Here is a 21,282-nt window from a genome sequence, read left to right as displayed (position 1 = left end):
TTGCTTAGAATTAGCCATTCTATAACACACTAAAAATGAACTGAACGGTGAACAACCCCTTTTTCCTGAGTTCCTGGGGTTGAAAAGAAGTTGATGCTGCATAATTCCCTGCAAAATCCCCATTCCAAAACAGAAATATCTCCACTGAAATAAGTAAACAGGCGGAAAGAGTGATTGCAACTAATGACTGACAACTGCATTTGTGTATGGGATGGTAGTTCATAGCAGCAATCATTTTAAAATAGGAAGTTTTAATTATCCCTTATCTATAGAGGTGCTGCCTGAAGTCAGCTGGGTGTGAGTGAGTTGTGTAGGTAAGGAGCACTAAGGCAAACGTTTCTAAGAGAAGAGAACAGCAGGGTAGGTGTTTTTTAGGGGTTTTTTTTGGGGAGGGGAGACATACAATGATCAGGGATGAAAGTGCTGGAACTGTTCCTTGGTCATGGCCAGGCCCGGATCTGTGGGTTCTGGCAAATGCCGGAGGGGCTGCTATAAGGTCCCATAGAAAGTCAGTATTTAGTGGGGCTGTTTGGGCCTCTGTGTACTTAAAATGACATTCCTGGCGTGAATGATGCACAAAGATGAGGTGCTCCATGTGACATTTATGTCCTGCAATGCCTGTATGCAGCTCACATTTGTTACACTTTGTCACTTGAGCCCCCTTTGAACCTTGAATCCCCCTCTCAAATTTACAAGCAGCAGCCACTGGCACAACGTTTCCTAGAATGGACATGGGTATTTCCTGGTACTTACATAGTGCCAACACATTTTCTCAGTGCTTTACAGAGATTATACATCATTCACAGAGTCGGACTGCTGGGGAAGGGTCCACTGGTGTTGCTGTGTCAGGAGCCTCCATACACCCCCGACACCCTGCAAGTACAGGAGGTCAGGGAGCAGCACAGGGAGTGGGTCTGGGTCAGCCTGTATTTTTTTCCCAGTGTCCTGCTGGCCCACTCCAACCCTGATCATTCAGATCAGTTCCTGCCCCAGTGGAGCTTATCTTCATATCCCCTAGCATGCCCCTACTTTCCACCACCATTAGTATGTGAGTTCTAGATTATATACAAGGATAAGACAAGTAATATAAGGAAGATCATAAAAAGTATAAATCTATATATTCATATATCCATATGTTTGTGTGAGTTTGTTGTTGTTCTTCCTTCCTTATAACCTAAAACTATAAGGGCTTATCCCTAGTCACAGTATTTATAATGATCTTCCCGAAACAATTCCCAGTATAATATGTGGATTTGGGTTCAGTGCCGGTTTGGCACCAGGGCAGCCATCATCAGGGGGGAAAAGGGGGGTACAGCTGTACTGGGCCAAGGCCTAAAGGGTGGCCCGGCTGTGCTGCAAAGTTCTTGCGCCGCTGAAGACCCAAACCACAAAAAGACCCAGAGTTGAAGACCCGAACCTGCAAAAAGACCCGAAGCCACGAAAGGAGCTGAAGGATACCAAAGCAGCTGAAGAAGAACCTAAGGTAAGTTCCACTGGCCAACAATGATTTTTTTAAATATTCTATGGGGCCTCTGACCACCAAAGTTTTTGTAAAAACTTTTGTGGGGGACCACTGCTTTATATAACTTGTGAGTGAGAGGGTTTACCGATTTTAGCACTTGTGTCTTTGGACTTTTTACAGTGGTGTGGGAGGGAACTGGGGTGGGGTTGGCGGCAGGAACTGGGGTGGGAAGGTACCAGGGGGCCCAGAAAGTTTTTGTAAACCTGGTCCAGTCAGCTCCGTTTTCACCTTTTTGCTCAAAGAAGTCCCAGTGCAAGTGCAGTTAATGGCCACCATCCCTTCATATACTGTAGAAGTCTTGAAGCACAGCACCGGTTTATGTTTAAAAATAAAAAGCCTTTATTAAGCACATTTGGCAATGATCTGGATACAGCGACGTTTCAGGCTCTATAGCCTTTTCTCAAGCTTGGGGGGCGCCATGAATTTCTGATGGTGGACCTGTTTGGCATTTCTGCAGGCAAACTGCCAGGATCGTGTGCTTACAGTTTTCTTCCCTACAGAAGCCACACCAGAAACACGTACTGTCCCAATTGTAGGTAATTAGTAATTATCAAGAAAATATGCTTGTGTTACGCCAACCCCTGCTGACACCGAGGTATCATGGTTATTAACATTTGGCCTGCTACTGTATGACCTGATTTTGATGGGGCTGATAGCAGAATAATACACTTGCATGCAATTTTCACGCATCTGATTTTTTAATTGGCAGATACTTTGCAATGGAAAAATCAATTTACAAGCCGTTTCCAAGTAACTCCCAACCCTTAAGATGAATGGGAATGTAATTCCTTATGTACATCCAGTCCAGCTAGACCAAAGTTGCAGTTCAATCAGTCGGATCAGAATCAAGGATGTGACGCCAATGTGCCTAACAGCTCAGTATTTGTCATCGAATCCGCTATACAGAGTTGTCAGGGTCCAACAATCACCAATTTTTTACCATTCTATGATAAAAGGAAACTGGTCATTTGTTAATGAAGCTCATTGGACCAGTTGTTATTTGCACCCACAGGATATTTCACAGGAGCAGCACCTCAGTGGTTCACCAGAGTTCGAGAGGAATAGTTGTAATGACTATATTTAACTATAACTTGCTTAAACGCACAATTACAGAGCAGATGGTTCAAAGGCTTTAAATGCTTAGGGATACTGTTGTCCTTATAAATATAAAATGCTTCCTAAGGAAAGCATAATTCTAAATACTTTTCCAATATACATTAGTTATTATTATTATTAAGGTTATTTCTAGGGATGCACCGAATCCACTTTTTTGGATTCGGCCAAACCCCTGAATCCTTCATGAACCGAACCGAATCCTAATTTGCATATGCAAATTAGGGGTGGGAAGGTGAACATTTTTTTACTTGTTTTGTGACAAAATCCCTCCTGCCCCTAATTTGAATTCGGTTCGGCCGGGCAGAAGGATTCGGCCAAATCCGAATCCTTCTGAAAAAGGCAGAATCCTGGCCAAATCCCGAACTGAATCCTGGATTTGGTGCATCCCTAGTTATTTCTACATCTATTTGCTATGAAAGCAGTGTGTGTCCTGCTGTTCTCTGCACTGCTGGTTCTGACCATGTTCATGTAGCAATAAAACATGGTAGAGTAGCAGCTTTCCGCTACCAAGACTCCAGTACCGCAATGTCTTGCATGAGATTTATAGACCGCTAAGGAATGAGAATAAGGGAAGTGTACAAAGCATTGTGGGAATTGATGTTGCTTTTCTGTCTTATATCAACCACTCTGCTAATAAATCACAATATATGTTAATCTAATGGCGCATGGGTGCTCTGCCTGCTGCCTGTCCCTGGGGCCCAGGCTAATGCACACTGGGTGGCGACACAACAAAGCTCAAGCATTGACCATAAAGCATTATAGAACTGCTGAAAAGATTTTGACCATAAAGCATTAAAGAATGTTGTTAGGATCTTGGTCATAAAGCATTTCAGGACTGCCACAAAGATCTTGACCATAAAGATTTACAGATCTTAACAATAAAGCATTACAGAATTGCTGCTTTGGGGACACAATGGAAGGAGACTAACTTTGATAACACTTCCATATGTTAGCTGAAATGTGAATACAACACTTCCAAAAGTTAATTTTCCCCCAAACAACTTTACTCAAATAAACTTTGCACATTATTTTCATGCATTAATATAAAATTTGATAAATGGCCATATGGCATACCTCCCAACATTTTGGAAATATAAAGAGGGACAAAACAATTTCTGGGCTCTCTGCCAAAAGACAATTAAGTTAGAAACGTTGTATCTTTTTCTGGCAGTTCAGTGCAGGAGATCAAAGTCGGGACATTTTAGTAACAATTCGGGAGTGTGGGTTGAGCTGTCAAAATCGGGACTGTCCCGCCAAAAAAACCGGGACAGTTGGGAGGTATGCATATGGTGTCCATTTATGGTTAATATGTTTACATATGACCTAACAAAGCAGTGTCTGATAGGCACTCACATAATCTAGTCTGCATTGTCTGATTCTCACCTAATCTAATCTACCTGCATTAGGATAGATGACCCCTAGTGGGAATGCATTAAAGAGTTGCAAAGGTATCACAAGCTAAACTGGAACGGGTGTCCTGTAATTGGTGCAACACTGTGTGTATGAAGAGTACAGTATAGTACAGTGTATATTTATGACCCATTCTGAGTGTGACTGTGTAAAGCACAAAGAAGCTCTAAGCCAGTTTACAGCCTATATGAAGTACACCTACTTACCTTGGGCAAATGCCTGGGCCTTAGCAGCAATGGAAAATACATATATGGCATCTGTTATCTGGCAACCCATTATCCAAAAAGCTCTGAATTATAGGAAGGCCATCTCCCATCAATGTTGTTTCATCCAAATAATCAAAATGTTGAAAAATTATTTTCCTTTTTCTCTGTAATAATAAAACAGTAGATTGTACTTGATCCCCACTAAGATATAATTAACCCTTATTGGAAATAAAACCAGCCTATTGGGTTTATTTCATGTTTAAATTGAAGATCCAAATTACAGAAATATCGCTTATCTGGAAAACCCCAAGTACCAAGCACCTGGATAAAAGATCCCATACCTGTAGTATTCTTACTCATTTAACTATTTAACCATCTTTCTGCTGCCTCACTGTGTGCAGGACAAGAGGTACTTTCTATCAGCCATATCCAACTTAAATGAACCTCCTTACAAACAATTGTGCTTGATGTCCTGTGCTAGTTACCCCTTAGCAGCCACCATGGTGCCTAAACTAATAGCAGTGTGGTCAATGTCACCTTTTCAGGAACAAAATACTGGCTTTCCTGTCTGTGACATTTTTCTTTCCAATTGATAACATTGGCATCAAATATTCTTTTTATCAGCCAAGTAGCAATGCTGGTGTGCAAGTGTAGCTCAGTATGTGCAATCGTAGGTACAGGTATGGGATCCCTTATCCGGAAAGCTCTGAATTACGGGAAGGCCATCTCCCATAGATTCCATTTTAATCAAATAATTCAGATTTGTAAAAATGATTTCCTTTTTCTCTGTAATAATAAATCAGTAGCTTGTACTTGATCCCAACTAAGATATCATAAATCCTTATCGAGACTAAACCAGCCTATTGGGTTTATTTAACGTTTTCATGATTTTCTAGTAGACTTAAGATGATTCATATTATGAAAAGATTCCATATCCAGAAAACCTCCAGGACCCAAGAATTCTGGATAACAGGCTCCATTCCTATACCATCAAAATGCTCTATATGTGCAATCACAATCACCATCCTAATGCCTTACCAATACTTTGGCCTCCACAATATAGATTTTTTCTTATAGATAAACATGAAACATCACAACTAGTTTACTCATAGGTCATCGTGTATATATATATATATATATATATATATCTATATCTATATCTCTATATCTATATCTATATCTATATATATATATATATTATATATATATATATATATATATATATATATATATATATCAAGCACAAATGGTTTCTTCAGCTGCAGACTCAGTAATGTGCAAGTTGGGGAAATGGAAGGTAGAATTTTCTTGATAATACTACATAACTGTAAATTGAGTTACGGAATGTGTGGGCAGAGTGGAGTACAGAGTAAGGAAAGGCCAGCTTGGATATGGACAGAATTGGCCCATTATAGGAATAGAAATATGTATGTTAGTTAAAGAAGGCTGATTTTAGCTGCTTTAAGGTTTATTTACAAGAATTGGAAGATTCAAAGGATATAATGTACATTTTCTAGAGGGAAAAGATCACAAAGACCTAGTAAGGCGTCTTCTCAAACTTCATAATACAGGTATGGGATCCGCTGTCTGGAAACCTGTTATCCAGAAAGCTCTGAATTACAGGAAGGTCGTCTCCCATAGACTGCATTATAAGCAAACAATCCTAAATGATTTCCTTTTTCTCTGTAATAATAAAGCAGTAGCTTGTACTTGATCCAAACTAATATGATTAATCCTTATTAAGCAAAACCAATCCTTTTGGGGTTATTTAATGTTCAAATGCTTCTTTAGTAGACTTTAGGCATGAAGATACAAATTAAGGATAGACTTCTTATCCGGAAAAACCCCATTTCCTGAGCATTCTGGATAGCAGGTCCCATACCTGTATTAGCCTATGACAAAGGGAGTGTGTTCCCGAAACGCGTAAGGCCATGTTTTTCTGTAGCATCTTGCTTTAGACTTCAAGCAGCCCTATGGTTGCCAGCCTGGCCGGTAAAAATGATGCATGATGCCAATGTTATTAATAGGAAAAAACGGTAAGAATATAGGAAGGCCGGAATTTTTGTTCCAGAAAAGGTGGCAACCCCCATAACCTCCTTTATAACAGGCAGGTGACAGGAAGAAGGGCTGCCAATGGCTCTTACCTCTGATAATTGCACATTAAATATAATACTGAGTGTAATGGAAAGGATGTTAAGGGAATGGCACAGCAGGTGAAGGGACGCTGAGGGGAGCAGCAGGGTAGAATGTAGAAAAATGCATCAATTGATAAAATTGTCCTGATCACAAACCTTAAAAAAGATCAAAAACTTTTACTACTATGTCAATATAAGGATTCATTGTATGACCCCCCCATGCTAAGTGTGCAGGTATGTGTTCATGTGCCTGTGTGTAAGAGGGAGAGGCAGGGGTTTGGCTTCATGCTGATAGGTACAGGTGATACACAAGCCACGCCTCTATTGTCCTACTGATCTGTGTACATATGGGGGAGCAATGAGTTATCTGACCCACGAGTTGTTTAATTAACAGCCAGGGGTATAAAGGTCCTGCAAGAAATGCAGAGTCAGAAGAACAAGAGCTGGCAAAGCAGATCACAGCTGAGATTTAGTGCCTAGGTGCACATACCTAGCAACCAGTGACTATCCTGTGCCTGCTTTCCATTTCAGCTACCCAGTGATTGGAACACAGGAGAGGTAGGTACCCTTTTGGGGATGTTTTTCTTCTATTTTCTGGGTAGGAGGACTGAAAGAATATAAAGCAGTATGTATGTAAATTGTAACAGTGGAGCTTTATGCGAAGTAGTGTCACGGGTACCTGGCATTAATGCCAACTTCTCCGCCTGACTTCCACACTCAGGACGAATGCCAATTACCATCACCCCCCAACAGAGGCAATTGCAGGTGGTGCAGCTAGGGCATGAATTGGATGTTTGAAGCATCAAGTAATAGAGGAAATCAATGGTGGTGGACCCAGCAAGCGAAGAGGGAGGCAGTGAAGGGGATTTTCTAATGAGGATTTGATTCCTCTTGTCCTGTAAGGGAAAAAGGGAAAAAGAGGCATTGTGACTGCCCGGTGGGCGGAAGTCTGAGCAGAGTGAATGGTAGCATGTTACCAAAAGTGAGAAAGAAGGCATTGTCTGGTGTCAGAGCAGAATGAGAGGGTGACAGTGTGATAGGGAGAAAAGAGAGAGGAAGTGTGGCGAGAGAGACAGTGACAAGCCAAGAGAGTGTGACAGACACTGAACAAAGAGGCAGAGAGAGACATTAGTGAGTGAAGGAGTGTGCTTGGAAATAGGGGTCTGTAAATGAGCCTATGTGTATGTGTGTGAGTGGGAACGTATGATGGAAGTAGAGTGACAAAAAAAAGAAAACAGACTTATAGTGTATCAGAATTTCATAGGGAGTGAACAGAGAAATAGTGATCGAAAAGTGTGTTTTGTGAGTGCTTGAGACATCACATCTCAGGACAAACGGAGAGAAAGGGGCGACTCCACAAGGCATCACAACTTTACCCTGGCTTCAGGTAATATGAAAGATGGATATGAAAATGAACTGATTTTCTATAGAGTGAACGTTAGCATAGCTACAGGAAGGAACACAACTGGGGGATCTGTTATCTGGAATGCTAGGGACCTGATGTTTAATCTTTATGGGCACTTTCTGTCATTTGGAGCACCATTTCTAAGGGCAGAGACACACATTTCATGCCCACATTCCGGGAGATTAGTCGCCCAGCGACAAATCACTTCTTCTTCGGGCGACTAATCTCCCCAAAAAGCCTTCCCGCAGGCTAGAATCTAAATCGCCGGCGGGATGGCACTCCCATTGCTTCGGCTTTCCGAAGTCGCCCAGAGTTTCCTCGTGAGGCGACTTCGGAAAACGTAGCTTTACGAGTGCCATCCCATCGACAATTTTCATTCTAGCCGGCTGAAAGGCAGTTCGGGGAGATTGGTCGCCTGAAGAAGAAGCAATTTTACTATGGGTGAATAATATCTCGAAATAGCAGTGTGTCTCTGCCCTTTAGGCTAACTAATTATATTTAAACATTAAGAAAAAAACAATAGGATTATTTTGCCATCAAAAAAATAAGAATTATTTTCTTAAACAGGGCCCTATGATCAATGGCATTCCTGGATACTGGGTTTCCAGATAATAGATCCCACTGGGATGAGCTGTAGGGGAAACATCTTCTACTGTACAGCAATGACCCACACCCTTCTTCAGTTGCTGATGAACAACAGCTTCCAGTTTCCCATCTGCAGCCAACACCTGTCACTGGGATGCTGGGAGCTGTAGTTCAGTATCAGTTAAAGGTCTGCTGTGTACCATCATAGTTTTGTAGAGAGGTAGTTATAAAAATGGAGGAACAGAGCGTGAACACAGAGGGAGTCAGTAGCAGTACCAAGCACCACCTGTGGCTATAAGGGATTGCTGATATATGACCCCATGTCTGGTTATTTTGTCCGGTAATAGAACTAATGGCATGTTGGCCACCACTTATTTAGGGGGACATAAAAGAGGGTTTTTTGAGTAACACAAATGATTATTATTATTTATTTATTTAGCAGCCTACCAACAAGAAATATGTGGTAGTCCTACCTCCAGCCAACATAGTACACATTCACATCTGTAATGCTAATGCTGCGGAGAGTAATATATATTAATATATATATATATATATATATATATATATATATATATATATATATATATCTATATATATAAATGCTAGACATTCCAAGATTAATAAGGAATCACCTGACTCTATGGAGTTTTTTTTATTGCTCTGTAGAATTTCCTTCCCATATCCCCATCCACCAGGCTAATATTGCTATTACACATGTGTGGTAGAGAGAGGAGGAAACCTTTATTAGAGATGTAAAACTAAAAGAAAACCCATTAAATTTAACTTTGATGGGCAGGGACATATGTTCTATACAGACACCTAGGGGCATATTTACTAATGGTCGAATATCGAGGGTTAATTAACCCTCGATATTCGACCCTCAAACTTAAATCCTTTGACTTCGATAAATCCTTCGACTTCGAATATCGAAGTCGAAGGATTTAGCGCTATTCGTTCGATCGAAGGAATAATCGTTCGATCAAACGATTAAATCCTTCGAATCGAACGATTCGAAGGATTTTAATCCATCGATCTAATGATTTTCCTTTGATCAGAAATTGGCTAGGAAGCCTATGGGGACCTTCCCCATAGGCTAACATTGCACCTCGGTAGGTTTTAGGTGGCGAAGTAGGGGGTCGAAGTTTTTTTTAAAGAGACAGTACTTCGACTATCGAATGGTCGAATAGTCGAACGATTTTTCGAAGTCGTTCGATTCGAAGTCAAAGTCATAGTCGAAGGTCGAAGTAGCCAATTCGATGGTTGAAGTAGCCAAAAAAATACTTCGAAATTCAAAGTATTTTTTATTCTATTCCTTCACTCGAGCTAAGTAAATGTGCCCCCTAAAGTACCCATTCCAAGAGCTGGAGCTTTAGGGGGGCAGCCCTTGGGTTCCTCCAAAAAAATTTCCTCCCCACAGTTATTGCTAATTCCAGAAGTGGAATTGTGGGGGGGGGGGCACCCCAGATGTTAGTTCACTGCTGGTTATAAAAAAAATGCTTGATTGAGTTATTCCCCCGCCCCATCTTTTTTTTGCCCGTTTTGTCCATTAAGCTTTGTAAGGAGTGTGTCAGTGTTTGGTTCCATTGTCCCCAATAGAAATGGTGAACGAGCAAAGCAAACAACAATTGACATTTACCCTAAAATCATGATAAAAACCTGAAATTCCTCATTCCATAGAATGGAGGAGTGGACGATTGTAGTGGCTAGGAGGGGTTAGAAAAAAACAACAGGTGTTTCACATATAAAAGCAGAGATTCTGCTATTTGACCATTTTTTCATGAGATCTTGCATCTGTTGGCACGAGGAAAGAATGGAACAAGGCATTGTAATATGATGTTTTTCTGACAGGCGGCAGGTCATTTTTGGAATATTTTGCCATAGGGGGGTAAGTAGCCTTGTGTAATACATTGGGGAAGAGGCTGGCAAATAGGAATTAACTAGCCACAATTATGGAATCAAGTACTAGTACTGTACCTGCTTCTGTTTAAAAAATTGTACTTCTTTATTATGGGGGTTTTATCTGCTGTATTTAAATCAGAACCTGGGCTGCAGAAAACAATTTAGTCTGAGGCTTATTCTAGAGCTAAAACAGATATATTCAGAGGTCAGGGGACCATATTATAGATTTCATATAGTATATCTTATAATTGGATAGTGTTTTATCTGCTGTTCAGTAAGTTGTAAGGGCTATGTCACTGGCTTTTTGATTGCCGCTGCCCTACATCGGAGAACAGCAAGAGTCAAAAGTTTCTTGTCCCACTCCCGCTGTCACTGCTCATGATAGATGAATAATCAATTAAAAGCGCCATACTGAATGCACAGGTGGGTTAGCCTGTCAACATTCCGTGTGAGTCCAATGCAACGATTTTTTTTTGTTCATTACTATGAGGTGTGGTGACAGGCAAACAAAGGCTTTTTGACTGCTGCTGCTCTCCACCCTATGACTGCCATAGCCCTAAGCTTCAGTTTTTAAGAATTTCAGTTCAAAGTTATACGAAGGCCCATGTGACTCTTGGGTATAGCCAGTAGTGTGATTAAAAAGCACCAGCTTCCCCCCCCCCCAAAAAAAATTAAATTTCATGCACAGCAACACCTATCCGGCCGCCCACTAGGGTTACAACCTGGTCGGTATTTTACCAGCCTGGCTGGTACAAATTATTGGTTGATCGCAATGTTATTAATAGGCAAAAAAGATAAATATATAGGAAGTATATTCTGGTATTTTTTTCCAGAAAAGGTGGCAACCTTACCCCCCACACTATCCACCCACCAGTTGTGTCCCCCACATGTGCTGCTATAGGTCGGGAAGTGGAAGGGGCAGGGGAATTTCGAACAACTATAAAGGAAGCAGACCCTGGGGTCTGGGCCCCTTGCGACCACAGGGTCTGCTTTTCTATAGTTATACCAGTGGGTATAGTGTTTGCTAGGAGCTGTTGCCCCTTTCCTGTTTTGTACAGTGCTCCAGGGGCAGATTTGTTATGGATCAAAACAGGGAATCCAGACAGATTCCTAGCAGTGGGATCTATTTTGCCATTTATTAAAAATGTCCCTGGTTTTCCCGGAATAATGTTTGGTTTTTAACAAAGGGACACATTCTGTCAATTTGGCAGATTGTATTTGATTGCTCCGAATCCTAAGGGGCAAATTCATCAAGGGTCGAATATCGAGGGTTAATTAACCCTCGATATTCGACTGGGAATTAAAATCCTTCGGCTTCGAATATCGAAGTCGAAGGATTTTTGCGCAAATAGTTCGATCGAACGATCGAAGGAATAATCGTTTGATCGAACGATCGAAGGAATAATCGTTTGATCGAACGATTAAATCCTTCGAATCGAACGATTCGAAGGCTTTTAATCCAACGATCGAAGGATTATCCTTCGACCAAAAAAACTTAAGACATTGGGTTCGGTAGCTTTTAGGTGGCGAACTAGGGGGTCAAAGTTTTTCTTAAAGAGACAGTACTTCGACTATCGAATAGTCGAATAGTCGAACGATTTTTAGGTTGAATCCTTCGATTCGAAGTTGAAGGTCGAAGTAGCCCATTCGATGGTCGAAGTAGCCCAAAAAACACTTCGAAATTCAACGTTTTTTTACTTCGAATCCTTCACTCGAGCTTGGTGAATTGGCCCCTTAGTGTCTTATACAAGGAGAAAAATATACAGACAATTCTTTTTCGCACTGTATTGAATGGTTCATCGTGGAAAATGATTTGTTCAACCGAAAAATGTTAAGTCTTTTACGAGTGGTAGCACTAGAAAAAATGTAACAATACTTGAATCAGAGCAGTTCTGACATTCTGTACATTCCTACACATTGGCACTGCTGTCTTAGGGGTAAAAGGGACTTTGTGAGTTCCCATCACTTCCACAAGCCTTATTACCCAATAGGTGGAAGCATCAATTTAAAATCTTATTTTTGACAAACAAAAACGTAACTTCTAATAGATCATGTTGAATGTGGCAGAGATTTTCATAAGAACATTCAAGTCACCATGCGAACGAGGTGCAGCGACTCAAGAGGATTAGGTGGGGAAAGAATAGAACAGTATAAGTGTGGTCACATCAGTCACATGTGCATATTAGGATATAGAAAATCCATAGCTAACCCCCCCCCCCCCTGCAAGGTGCCACAACTTTATCATAAGAAAAGCTGACCTTTAGCTATGTATAGTCTTATCCTGAACACATAAGAATTATGTAATACAAAAGCACAAAAATAGCAATAACCTGACACATAGATATACCGCACCCTCAGAGGCGTATGTAGCACATTTAGTCCACTTCAAATCCCCATCGCTAACGCTACACATACTGTATAGCTACACAGTTGTATCTCCAAACAATCTGCATTAACACAGATATCTGCTCCTGGCCTAGTTCCTAACCTCCAGCACAAGCAGCTACTGGATTTGCTATGTGCGATAAGTAGTCACAAGTAAATGTGGATTTTCAGGCCAAAAGTGTGTGAGAAATGGTGACCATTTAAGTCAACAGAATTTGGTTTTGTGAAGATGCCGGGAGTTGCCATTATGGTGGGCATACGTGGGTCAGCCTGGCATGATATCCAAACAATCAGCCTGGAAGGCTGTGCCAACTGCATGCAGGATTATTGGTCTAAACCCACGACTGCCCATACTTAATCATCGAGAAGTAAGGTCCAACTTGGCCAAACTGCCTGCCCATATCTGAGCATTTCTGATCAGCTTTACATTAACACGATCTAATGGGAGCTCCTGCACATCTACTCTCTATACATCAGTCCATTAACTCAAATCACTTAGATGCCATAAACAGAATGTATTCGGGTCTTTATACCTCAAAGAATATTACTACCAAAACATAAAGACTTTTTTTACTGGGGGGTCCATGTCCTTGAGTTTTCCTATTGGATCAGTAATACGGAAACCCGTTATCCAGAATGCTCCGAATTACTGAATGCCCGTCTCCCACAGACTCCATTTTATCCAAATTTTTAAAAATGATTTCCTTTTTCCTCTGTAATAATAATAAAACAGTAGCTTGTACTTGATCCCAACTAAGATATTATTAATTCTTATTGGAGGCAAACCCAGCTTATTGGGTTTATTTAATGTTTACATGATTTTCTAGTAGACTTGAGGTATGACTTAAGGTATGACCATTCAAATTACGGAAAGATCTGGACAACAGGTCCCTTACCTGTAGAAGCATGGGATTCGTTATCTGGAAACCCATTATCCAGAAAGCTCTAAATTACGGAGTCACCTAGACTTCATTTTATCCAATTTTTAAAAAAATGTTTTCCTTTTTCCTCTATAATAATAAAACAGCAAATTGTACATGATCCAAACTAAGATATAAATAATCCTTAGGCTAGGGCCACACAGGAAGATTCAGGGAGATTGGTCGCCTGGCGACTAATCGCCGCGTCTTTGAGGCGACTAATCTCCCTGAATGGCGACTAATCTCCCTGAAATCTTCCCGTGTGGCCTAGCCCTTATTGGAAGTAAAAACGGCCTATTGGGTTTATTTCATGTTTACATGATTTTCTAGTAGACTTAAGGTACGAAGATCCAAATGACAGAAGGACAAATTATCTGGAAAACCCCAGGACAACCCTGGATAACAGGTCCCATAGATAAACAACGCTCATTATTAAAGGCATTCTCACCAGCTGAGATGGAGATAATACATTGTCAGATGTAAAAGAAGGCAAAAGTTGAGATGTTAATTACTAGTCACATATCTGTACATGTTATGAGCTTAGACCCAACCAAACATTGAACCTTTAAGGGGGACAATCACTATTTTGCAGGGTTCATTCAAAAGGAGGTACCCATTAGAAGATGGTCTTAATGGATAGACAAGGGTCTCTGGATATTTTTAGTTAAAACAGGCTATTAGTTGATGAACTACAATTTTGAGAACCCTTTAACAGGCAAGGATATTTGTATAACAGCTGAAGAACTGTACCAAGAACTGGCCTGGTAGAAATGGTATCCCTGACCAAATAGAGATCAGCCTGGCTATAAAAAGGCAGGCCGTATGCCACTTGTTGTCAGGAAGGTATGTCCTTAAAGGGAAAGTATACCAAAATAAGGCTTCGCTGGTGGTCTGGCTTCGCTCCCTTCAATATTTTGTGTTTAAGTAAAATCACAAGACATAGTGAGGGGGCTGAGAATAGAGAATTTTTTGCCGATGATTAGACAAAGCTGACTTCACAGCATGATATAGAAGTCATGTGTCACCACTCCTATTTGCATTTATGATGCCGTGTGACTGCATTCACTATTTCATTAAATGCACTATAAAAAAACCATGCCTACGTGATATGATATTTAACATTCCATGCCTTCACTACTAATCCCAGCTTTTGTGTTTCTTTTTTTTTTTCTAGCTACTAAAATGCAGTCGCTATGTTCTAAACTTACTCATTGTTAACATTTAAAAGCCTGCAAAGGGTAGAGAGTGATGACTGGAAGGGCATATTATAGTACTGGCAGATGCAAAGAGAACTGTCCCCCCTCTTGGGATAAAATTAACACAGCATTAGCTAGATTTTTAGAAGGATCTGCTGCTTATTTTTAGCTTTCTGCCCTGAGAGACACAAGTTGCATAGTGTAAACATTGCACTATAGGAAACAGTTGTATGCAAGGAGCATCTGAACTATTTGCCACTGAGCATGCAAACAGGCTTATCGCCTTATCACCCAATAAAAATAATGGGCCCCAGACTACGAGGCTGACCCTCTGTTGGAGCTCAAAGCTGTGGATGGGGTGCCCAGCCTAAACGTCAGTAAGGACAGAATTTTTTCTGGATACTTTTCTCTATGAATATCCAAACCTGTAATGAACAAAGGGACTTTTTGGGGTTTGAGCCCACATTTAGGGCTAGTCCACACAGGGAGATAGCGACGCGTTTGCGGTCGCGGCGACAAAGCGCCGCGACAGTCGCCGCGACCGGCGCAGGCGACAGTTTTGTATGGGCGCCTATGTAAAAACGCCTGTGCTAACCACATGAGGCGATGCGCTTTTCAACAGTCGCCTGAAAAAGCCTGGCGAGGCATTTTCAGGCGACTGTTGAAAAGCCCATCGCCTCGTGTGGTTAGCACAGGCGTTTTTACATAGGCGCCCATACAAAACTGTCGCCTGCGCCGGTCGCGGCGACTGTCGCGGCGCTTTGTCGCCGCGACCGCAAACGCGTCGCTATCTCCCCGTGTGGAATAGCCCTTACAGATTTACAGTAAAATCGAAGGGATCTATGCCCCCAAGTACTGCATTTACATTTTAAAGAGCAGCAGTTTTACAACACAGCTCCCAGCATCTGCATTTGAAAAACAGAAGGGGGTACATTATACATAATACATTCAAATACGTGAGTGAGTCAACTTCTCTACCTTCCATAACACTATGAAGAATTGCAGGGATTTCCCTCTTTTTATTCTATCTATAACAGTTATCAATAGCAACCTGGCTTTTTTTTTTGACCAGCTGCAGGTCGAACAGTTAAAGCAAACATTTGATTGGTTACTACGGGTTAGTGGCTAGGTGCAAATTTGCCCAGTGTTTATAAATGAGGCCCAGTCAATTATCTACTCACCATATTATCCTTTGTATATTTTTGTTATTGGTTTGTTCTGTTGATATTGTTGTACATGAAATGAAACTGGTCATCTCATTAATCATGCTTTCGTTATCTTTCCCAGCAGCTAACACATCTAACACAATGAATTGGGCAGGATTATACGCCATATTGAGTGGCGTGAACCGCCACTCCACCTCAATCGGACGCATATGGCTCTCTGTGGTCTTCATCTTCCGTATCATGGTGCTTGTGGTGGCTGCAGAAAGCGTATGGGGGGATGAGAAGTCGGCGTTTACATGCAACACACAACAGCCCGGTTGCAACAGTGTATGCTATGATCACTTCTTCCCCATCTCACATATCCGTCTGTGGGCCCTCCAGCTCATCATTGTATCCACACCTGCCCTTCTGGTGGCCATGCATGTGGCTCATCTACAGCACCAAGAGAAGAAGGAGCTACGTTTGTCCGGCCATGTTAAGGACCAAGAGCTGGCAGAAGTGAAGAAACATAAAGTCAAGATCTCCGGCACTTTGTGGTGGACCTACATCTCTAGTGTTTTCTTTAGAATCATATTCGAGGCAGCCTTTATGTACATCTTCTACCTCATCTACCCTGGTTACTCCATGATCCGACTTGTTAAGTGCGATGCCTATCCCTGCCCCAACACTGTAGACTGTTTCGTTTCTCGTCCCACGGAGAAGACCATATTCACCGTCTTCATGCTCGTCGCCTCTGGAGTCTGCATCGTTCTGAATGTTGCTGAAGTATTCTTCCTGATTGGCCAGGCCTGCACCAGAAGAGCCCGCCGCCACAGGGATTCTGGCAGCATCAGCAAAGAGCATCAACAGAATGAAATGAACTTGCTGATCACGGGAGGCAGTATTATTAAACGGTCCCCTGCGGGGCAGGAGAAAGGAGATCACTGTTCTACCTCCTAAAGGATAAGGCTTCTAACTCTCACGGCTCCCTGGTGGGACATGACGGAGGGGGCAGCCCTGGAGATCATACAGCTACAAAAGCAAAGATGAGATATTGGGGTTCGTTACAAGACTTGAACAGGAGCAGTGTAAACAAAACGTGGCAAGAAAGGGAATAGAGAAGCAAAGGAAAAAAAATAATAATTTAAGATTGCAATATTTGCACAAGAAGAGTGACTTTGTCTTTACAACCATGTTACTGTTGCCGGGGGCCAGAGGCAGCCCTTATTGCCGCTAGTGTCTGTTTTGGCATGGTCACACCCTCTATTGCCAAGTGTTTGTTAATGTGATAGTCTGCACCGGTGACTCTTGTAGTATTCTTTAAGGGAAGGGTGGGGTGGGAAGGCATGTATTAGAGAAGGGTTTCTACTGCCATAAACTGTTGTTAATGTTTTAATATTTCTGATTTATTTTAAATAAAACTTTGATTTTTAAGCCATTTCTTTGTAGATATTATAATTGCAAATGTTGCCTTTTTTTGCTTCATCTTGTTTTTCAATAGGGACAAAATAACCTTCATTTTTATTTGCACATACAGTAGGTGCATCGACCACTGGAGCATTACAAAATCACACATGGCTTATATCGTTATTGGTTTAATCTCAACCTGAAATATTCTTTTACCACCCCACCATATATTACACACATTCAAATCAGTACACATCTAACATTTTAATGTCCTTGCCTCCTAAAATACACATGCTAATGTACTCAGCTCTTGCTCACAAGACTTTAGAAGCCCAGGGAATTATATGTAGTATTGCTTATCCTGATTTATTAAATTACTCCAGAGAACTGCTGTATAAACACTTTCCATATAATGCCCTCTGTATTTGGATTAACCATGTGAAGCCAGTGATGCCCAACAAATTGCACATATAGTATTACAAATATCACTGATTTTCAAATGATCTGATAACTATTTACCTGTCCTGGCAAGTTTTCAGTATCTGCCATGCTACCATTCATATTATTATTATTATTATTATTATTAACATGTATTTATATAGCGCCAACATATTGCGTAGCACTGTAAAGTAACGGTGATTATACAACTACATCACATGAATTACATACATAGAATATATGGAGTAACAAACATCACAATCAATACTGGTACAAAGAGGTGAGGAAGGCCCTATGCATAGGCATACAGTCTAAAGGGAAGGGAGTAATACACAAGGTGTGGGAGTGGGCAAGATCGAAGTAAGTGGGTGAGAAATGTGGTGTTGTATGTGGTGTTGCGTTTGGTAGTTAAGCAGAGTGAGGGTAGGCTTCTTGAAAGAAGTGCATTTTCAGAGATTTTTTGAAAGCAGAAAGGTTGGGAGAAAGTCGGACAGATCGTGGGAGAGCGTTCCAGAGGAGGGGTGCAGCCCTTCCAAAGTCTTGAATGCGAGCATGTGAGGAGGTAATGAGAGAAGAGTTGAGTAGCAGGTCAGTAGAGGAGCGTAGTAAGCGAGTGGGTGAGTATATAGAGATGAGTTCAGAGATGTAGGGTGGAGCAGAGTTGTGAAGTGCTTTGAAAGTCAGTGGTTCACATGAATCAAGTAACAAATCCATAAACTGGCATTGGACTTTACGGAGAGTCGGAATTATTTGCTCACATAGATGAATAGGCATAAGAAATGGCAAGTGATTCTTATCTGCCTACAGCACCTAAATTATACTAATGGTTTTGTGGCATGGCTGACAAAACATCTAAATTTCCCTTCCCACCGCTATTATTGTAAATTGCTAATAGGAAAACATACGCATCTCACCACTGCTTTTCTCAAGAGGCAACTTTGGGCTACTATGAGACACATATGCAATTTGCCTTTTATATTCCCAGAAGGCAAATTTTAAAGCACTAAAGGCTGCAATCATTGTTGGACTGAGGTGTCCGGGCCCACTGGGACCGTCACTTCAGGGGCCCCTCACCCCAATTTATGTCTGCCGGATAAAAACCCGGTGGGCCCCGCCAGCCCAGACCTGCACCGGTTTTCAGCCCATACGGCCCCCGATATTTGATTGAGGTGGGGGGCTGTAGGGGGGTTGCAGCAGAGGTAGGGGGGACCTGGAGGGGGGTCCCGGTGGTGGAAGCCCTGGTAGGCCTCCAACCCGCTAGTCTGATGCTGTGCACATCCGCCTCCCATGCTGCATCACGCTACATTCTAATTAACTTGCCACCAGTACAGGCAGGGAGTGGGCCCAAAAGAGCTGGGGCCCACTGGGTTTTTACCCAATGTCCCACCGACCTAGTCCAACCCTTGGCACAATAGTGTGCCCCTTAGTGTCTTCCCACACCTCTTGAATCATTCTCAAATGGGGTGCATTGGGTTATTTCTAATTGTTTTGTGTCTAAAGGTGGCCATACACATAGAGATCTGCTCTTTTGTAGATGTAGCCAAACAAGCAGATCTCTCCCCGATATGCCCACCTTGAGGTGGTCGATATCGGACTGATCCGATCGTGAGCCCTAGGGTCCAACGATCGGATCATAATGCAAGGAGTACAGGCAGTTGGATGGCGGACCACATTAATGGTCCACAATCCGAAGGGATTTTAAGCCCTGCCCGATTGACATATGGCCGGCTTTCACCCACATACCGATCGGGGAAGCCCATCAGAGGGCCCCATACACGGGCCAATAAACTGCCAACTCCGTCTGTCGACAGCTTTTATCGGCTTGTGTATAGCCAGCTTTACTTATCTGCATAGTTTCATTTAATCATATCTGGGCTACTCACTACAGATCAGTAGCCTTCTATGAACAAACTGTCTGGACAAACACTGCAGTTTTAACCCACCACTACTAATAATTATTGTATAAATTAATTTGGTTAAAACGTGCAGCAAAGTGTATTTGTTAAAGAAAAGGTGTGTAAGTTACCTGAAATGCCAAACAGTATATCCTGCTGTACAAGACCATAAACACTAATAAAGGAGAGGGTTTTATTGAGAGCTGCCTCCCCCCTTTTCTTCTTGAGTAGGTTTGGCCTCTTTGCTTGCAGTATAGTAATGCTGCGTGGTTTGACCTTATGTGAGCTGGGTTTCTGCCTTTACAATGGGAGCTCTTGTTAGATTTTGCTCTGTGAGGTTTTACTGGTGTTGACTCTGCTCTTTCAGGGGTGTTGTTCTAGAGGTAGCCTGAGATTGCAAAAGCTGCTTTAATTCTCAGCTCTGATCACTACAGATATGTTTGTCCCCCCCAATTTTCAGTGCTAAAGGGTACAGCCCAGGGAAGGTGTATTTAAAGTAGCCAGGGGTGTAACAACAGATACAGCAGGGGGCTGGCCTGCTAGTGGTCCCAACCAGTGCATCATTTCACAAACTACTACCGATGTGCATATTTAAAGTGGTTAACTTTTAGTATGATGCAGAGAGTGATATTCTGAGACAATTTGCATCTGGTTTTCATTTTTTATTATTTGTGGTTTTTGAGTTATTTAGCTTTTTTTTTTCAGCAGCGCTCCAGTTTGCCAGTTCAGCAATCTGGGTCCAAATCACCCTAGCAACCATGCACTGATTTGAATAAGATACTGGAGTATGAATAAGAGAGGGCCTGAATGGAAAGATGAGTAATAAAAAGTAGCAATAACAATACATTTGTAGCCTTACAGCACTTTTTTTTTTTTTTTTTTAGAAAGGGTCCGTGACCCCCATTTGAAAGCTGGAAAGAGTCAGAAGAAAAGGACGAATAATTCTAAAACTAGAACATAAATAATGAAGACCAATCAAAAAGCTGCTTAGAATCAGCCATTCTATAATATGCTAAAAGTTAACTTAGAAGTTAAACCTATAATTCTCTTATATATGGTCCTGTTGCTGGGTTTTACCCAAATATATTGGCTGTGGGGCTGTGTGTAATCCCAGTTAGGACCAGAACAATTTGTTTGAAAACACAGGTATGGGATGTAAAGAAAGCTCCAAAATACGGTATTGCCATTCTCACAGGACATGGAAAGCCCTATTGGTTGGAGGGTGACCAAACACTTTGCTGCTAATTAAGAGAACATCATGGAAGGCGTGGATGCTAATTCAGGTATAGGATCTGTTATCCAAACAGCCATTATCCAGAAAACTCTCCATAGACTCCATTTTATCCAAATAATTCTAATTTTTAACAATGATTTCCTTTTTCTCTGTAACAATAAAACAGTACCTTGTACTTGATCCCAAGAAAATATGATCCATATTGGAGGCAAAACAATCAAATTGGTTTATTTCAGGTTTAAATGTTATTTTTTTTTTAGAAGACTTATCCAAATTACAGAAAAATCCCATGTCCAGAAAATACCAGGTCCTGAGCATTCTGGATAACAGGTCCCATACCTGCTCATTATTATGGAGATAATGCCTTGTCAGATGTAAAAGTAG

General features: G+C 41.5%; 1 protein-coding gene across 5 annotated transcripts; it reads left to right on the top strand.

Annotated features, from left to right (window-relative positions):
* The first annotated feature begins 6,754 nt into the window (after positions 1-6,754).
* Positions 6,755-17,362, top strand: gjb1.L (gap junction protein beta 1 L homeolog). 5 transcript variants are annotated; one of them, XM_018228691.2, is made up of 2 exons: positions 6,755-6,947; positions 16,070-17,362. In XM_018228691.2, exon 2 carries the CDS (start codon positions 16,087-16,089, stop codon positions 16,882-16,884), a length of 798 nt encoding a protein of 265 aa, XP_018084180.1. In that variant the 5' UTR covers positions 6,755-6,947; positions 16,070-16,086; the 3' UTR covers positions 16,885-17,362.
* Positions 17,363-21,282: the final 3,920 nt, after the last annotated feature.

This window comes from Xenopus laevis, chromosome 8L (assembly GCF_017654675.1).
Source record: "Xenopus laevis strain J_2021 chromosome 8L, Xenopus_laevis_v10.1, whole genome shotgun sequence".
In the NCBI taxonomy this organism is placed as follows: Eukaryota; Metazoa; Chordata; class Amphibia; order Anura; family Pipidae; genus Xenopus; species Xenopus laevis.
Note: the sequence above shows the minus strand (reverse complement) of the source record. Positions and strands in the feature narration are given on the sequence as shown.

Excerpts from the sequence above, each read along its gene's own strand:
- gjb1.L (XM_018228691.2), top strand. The coding sequence starts at position 16,087 with ATGAATTGGGCAGGATTATACGCCATATTGAGTGGCGTGAACCGCCAC.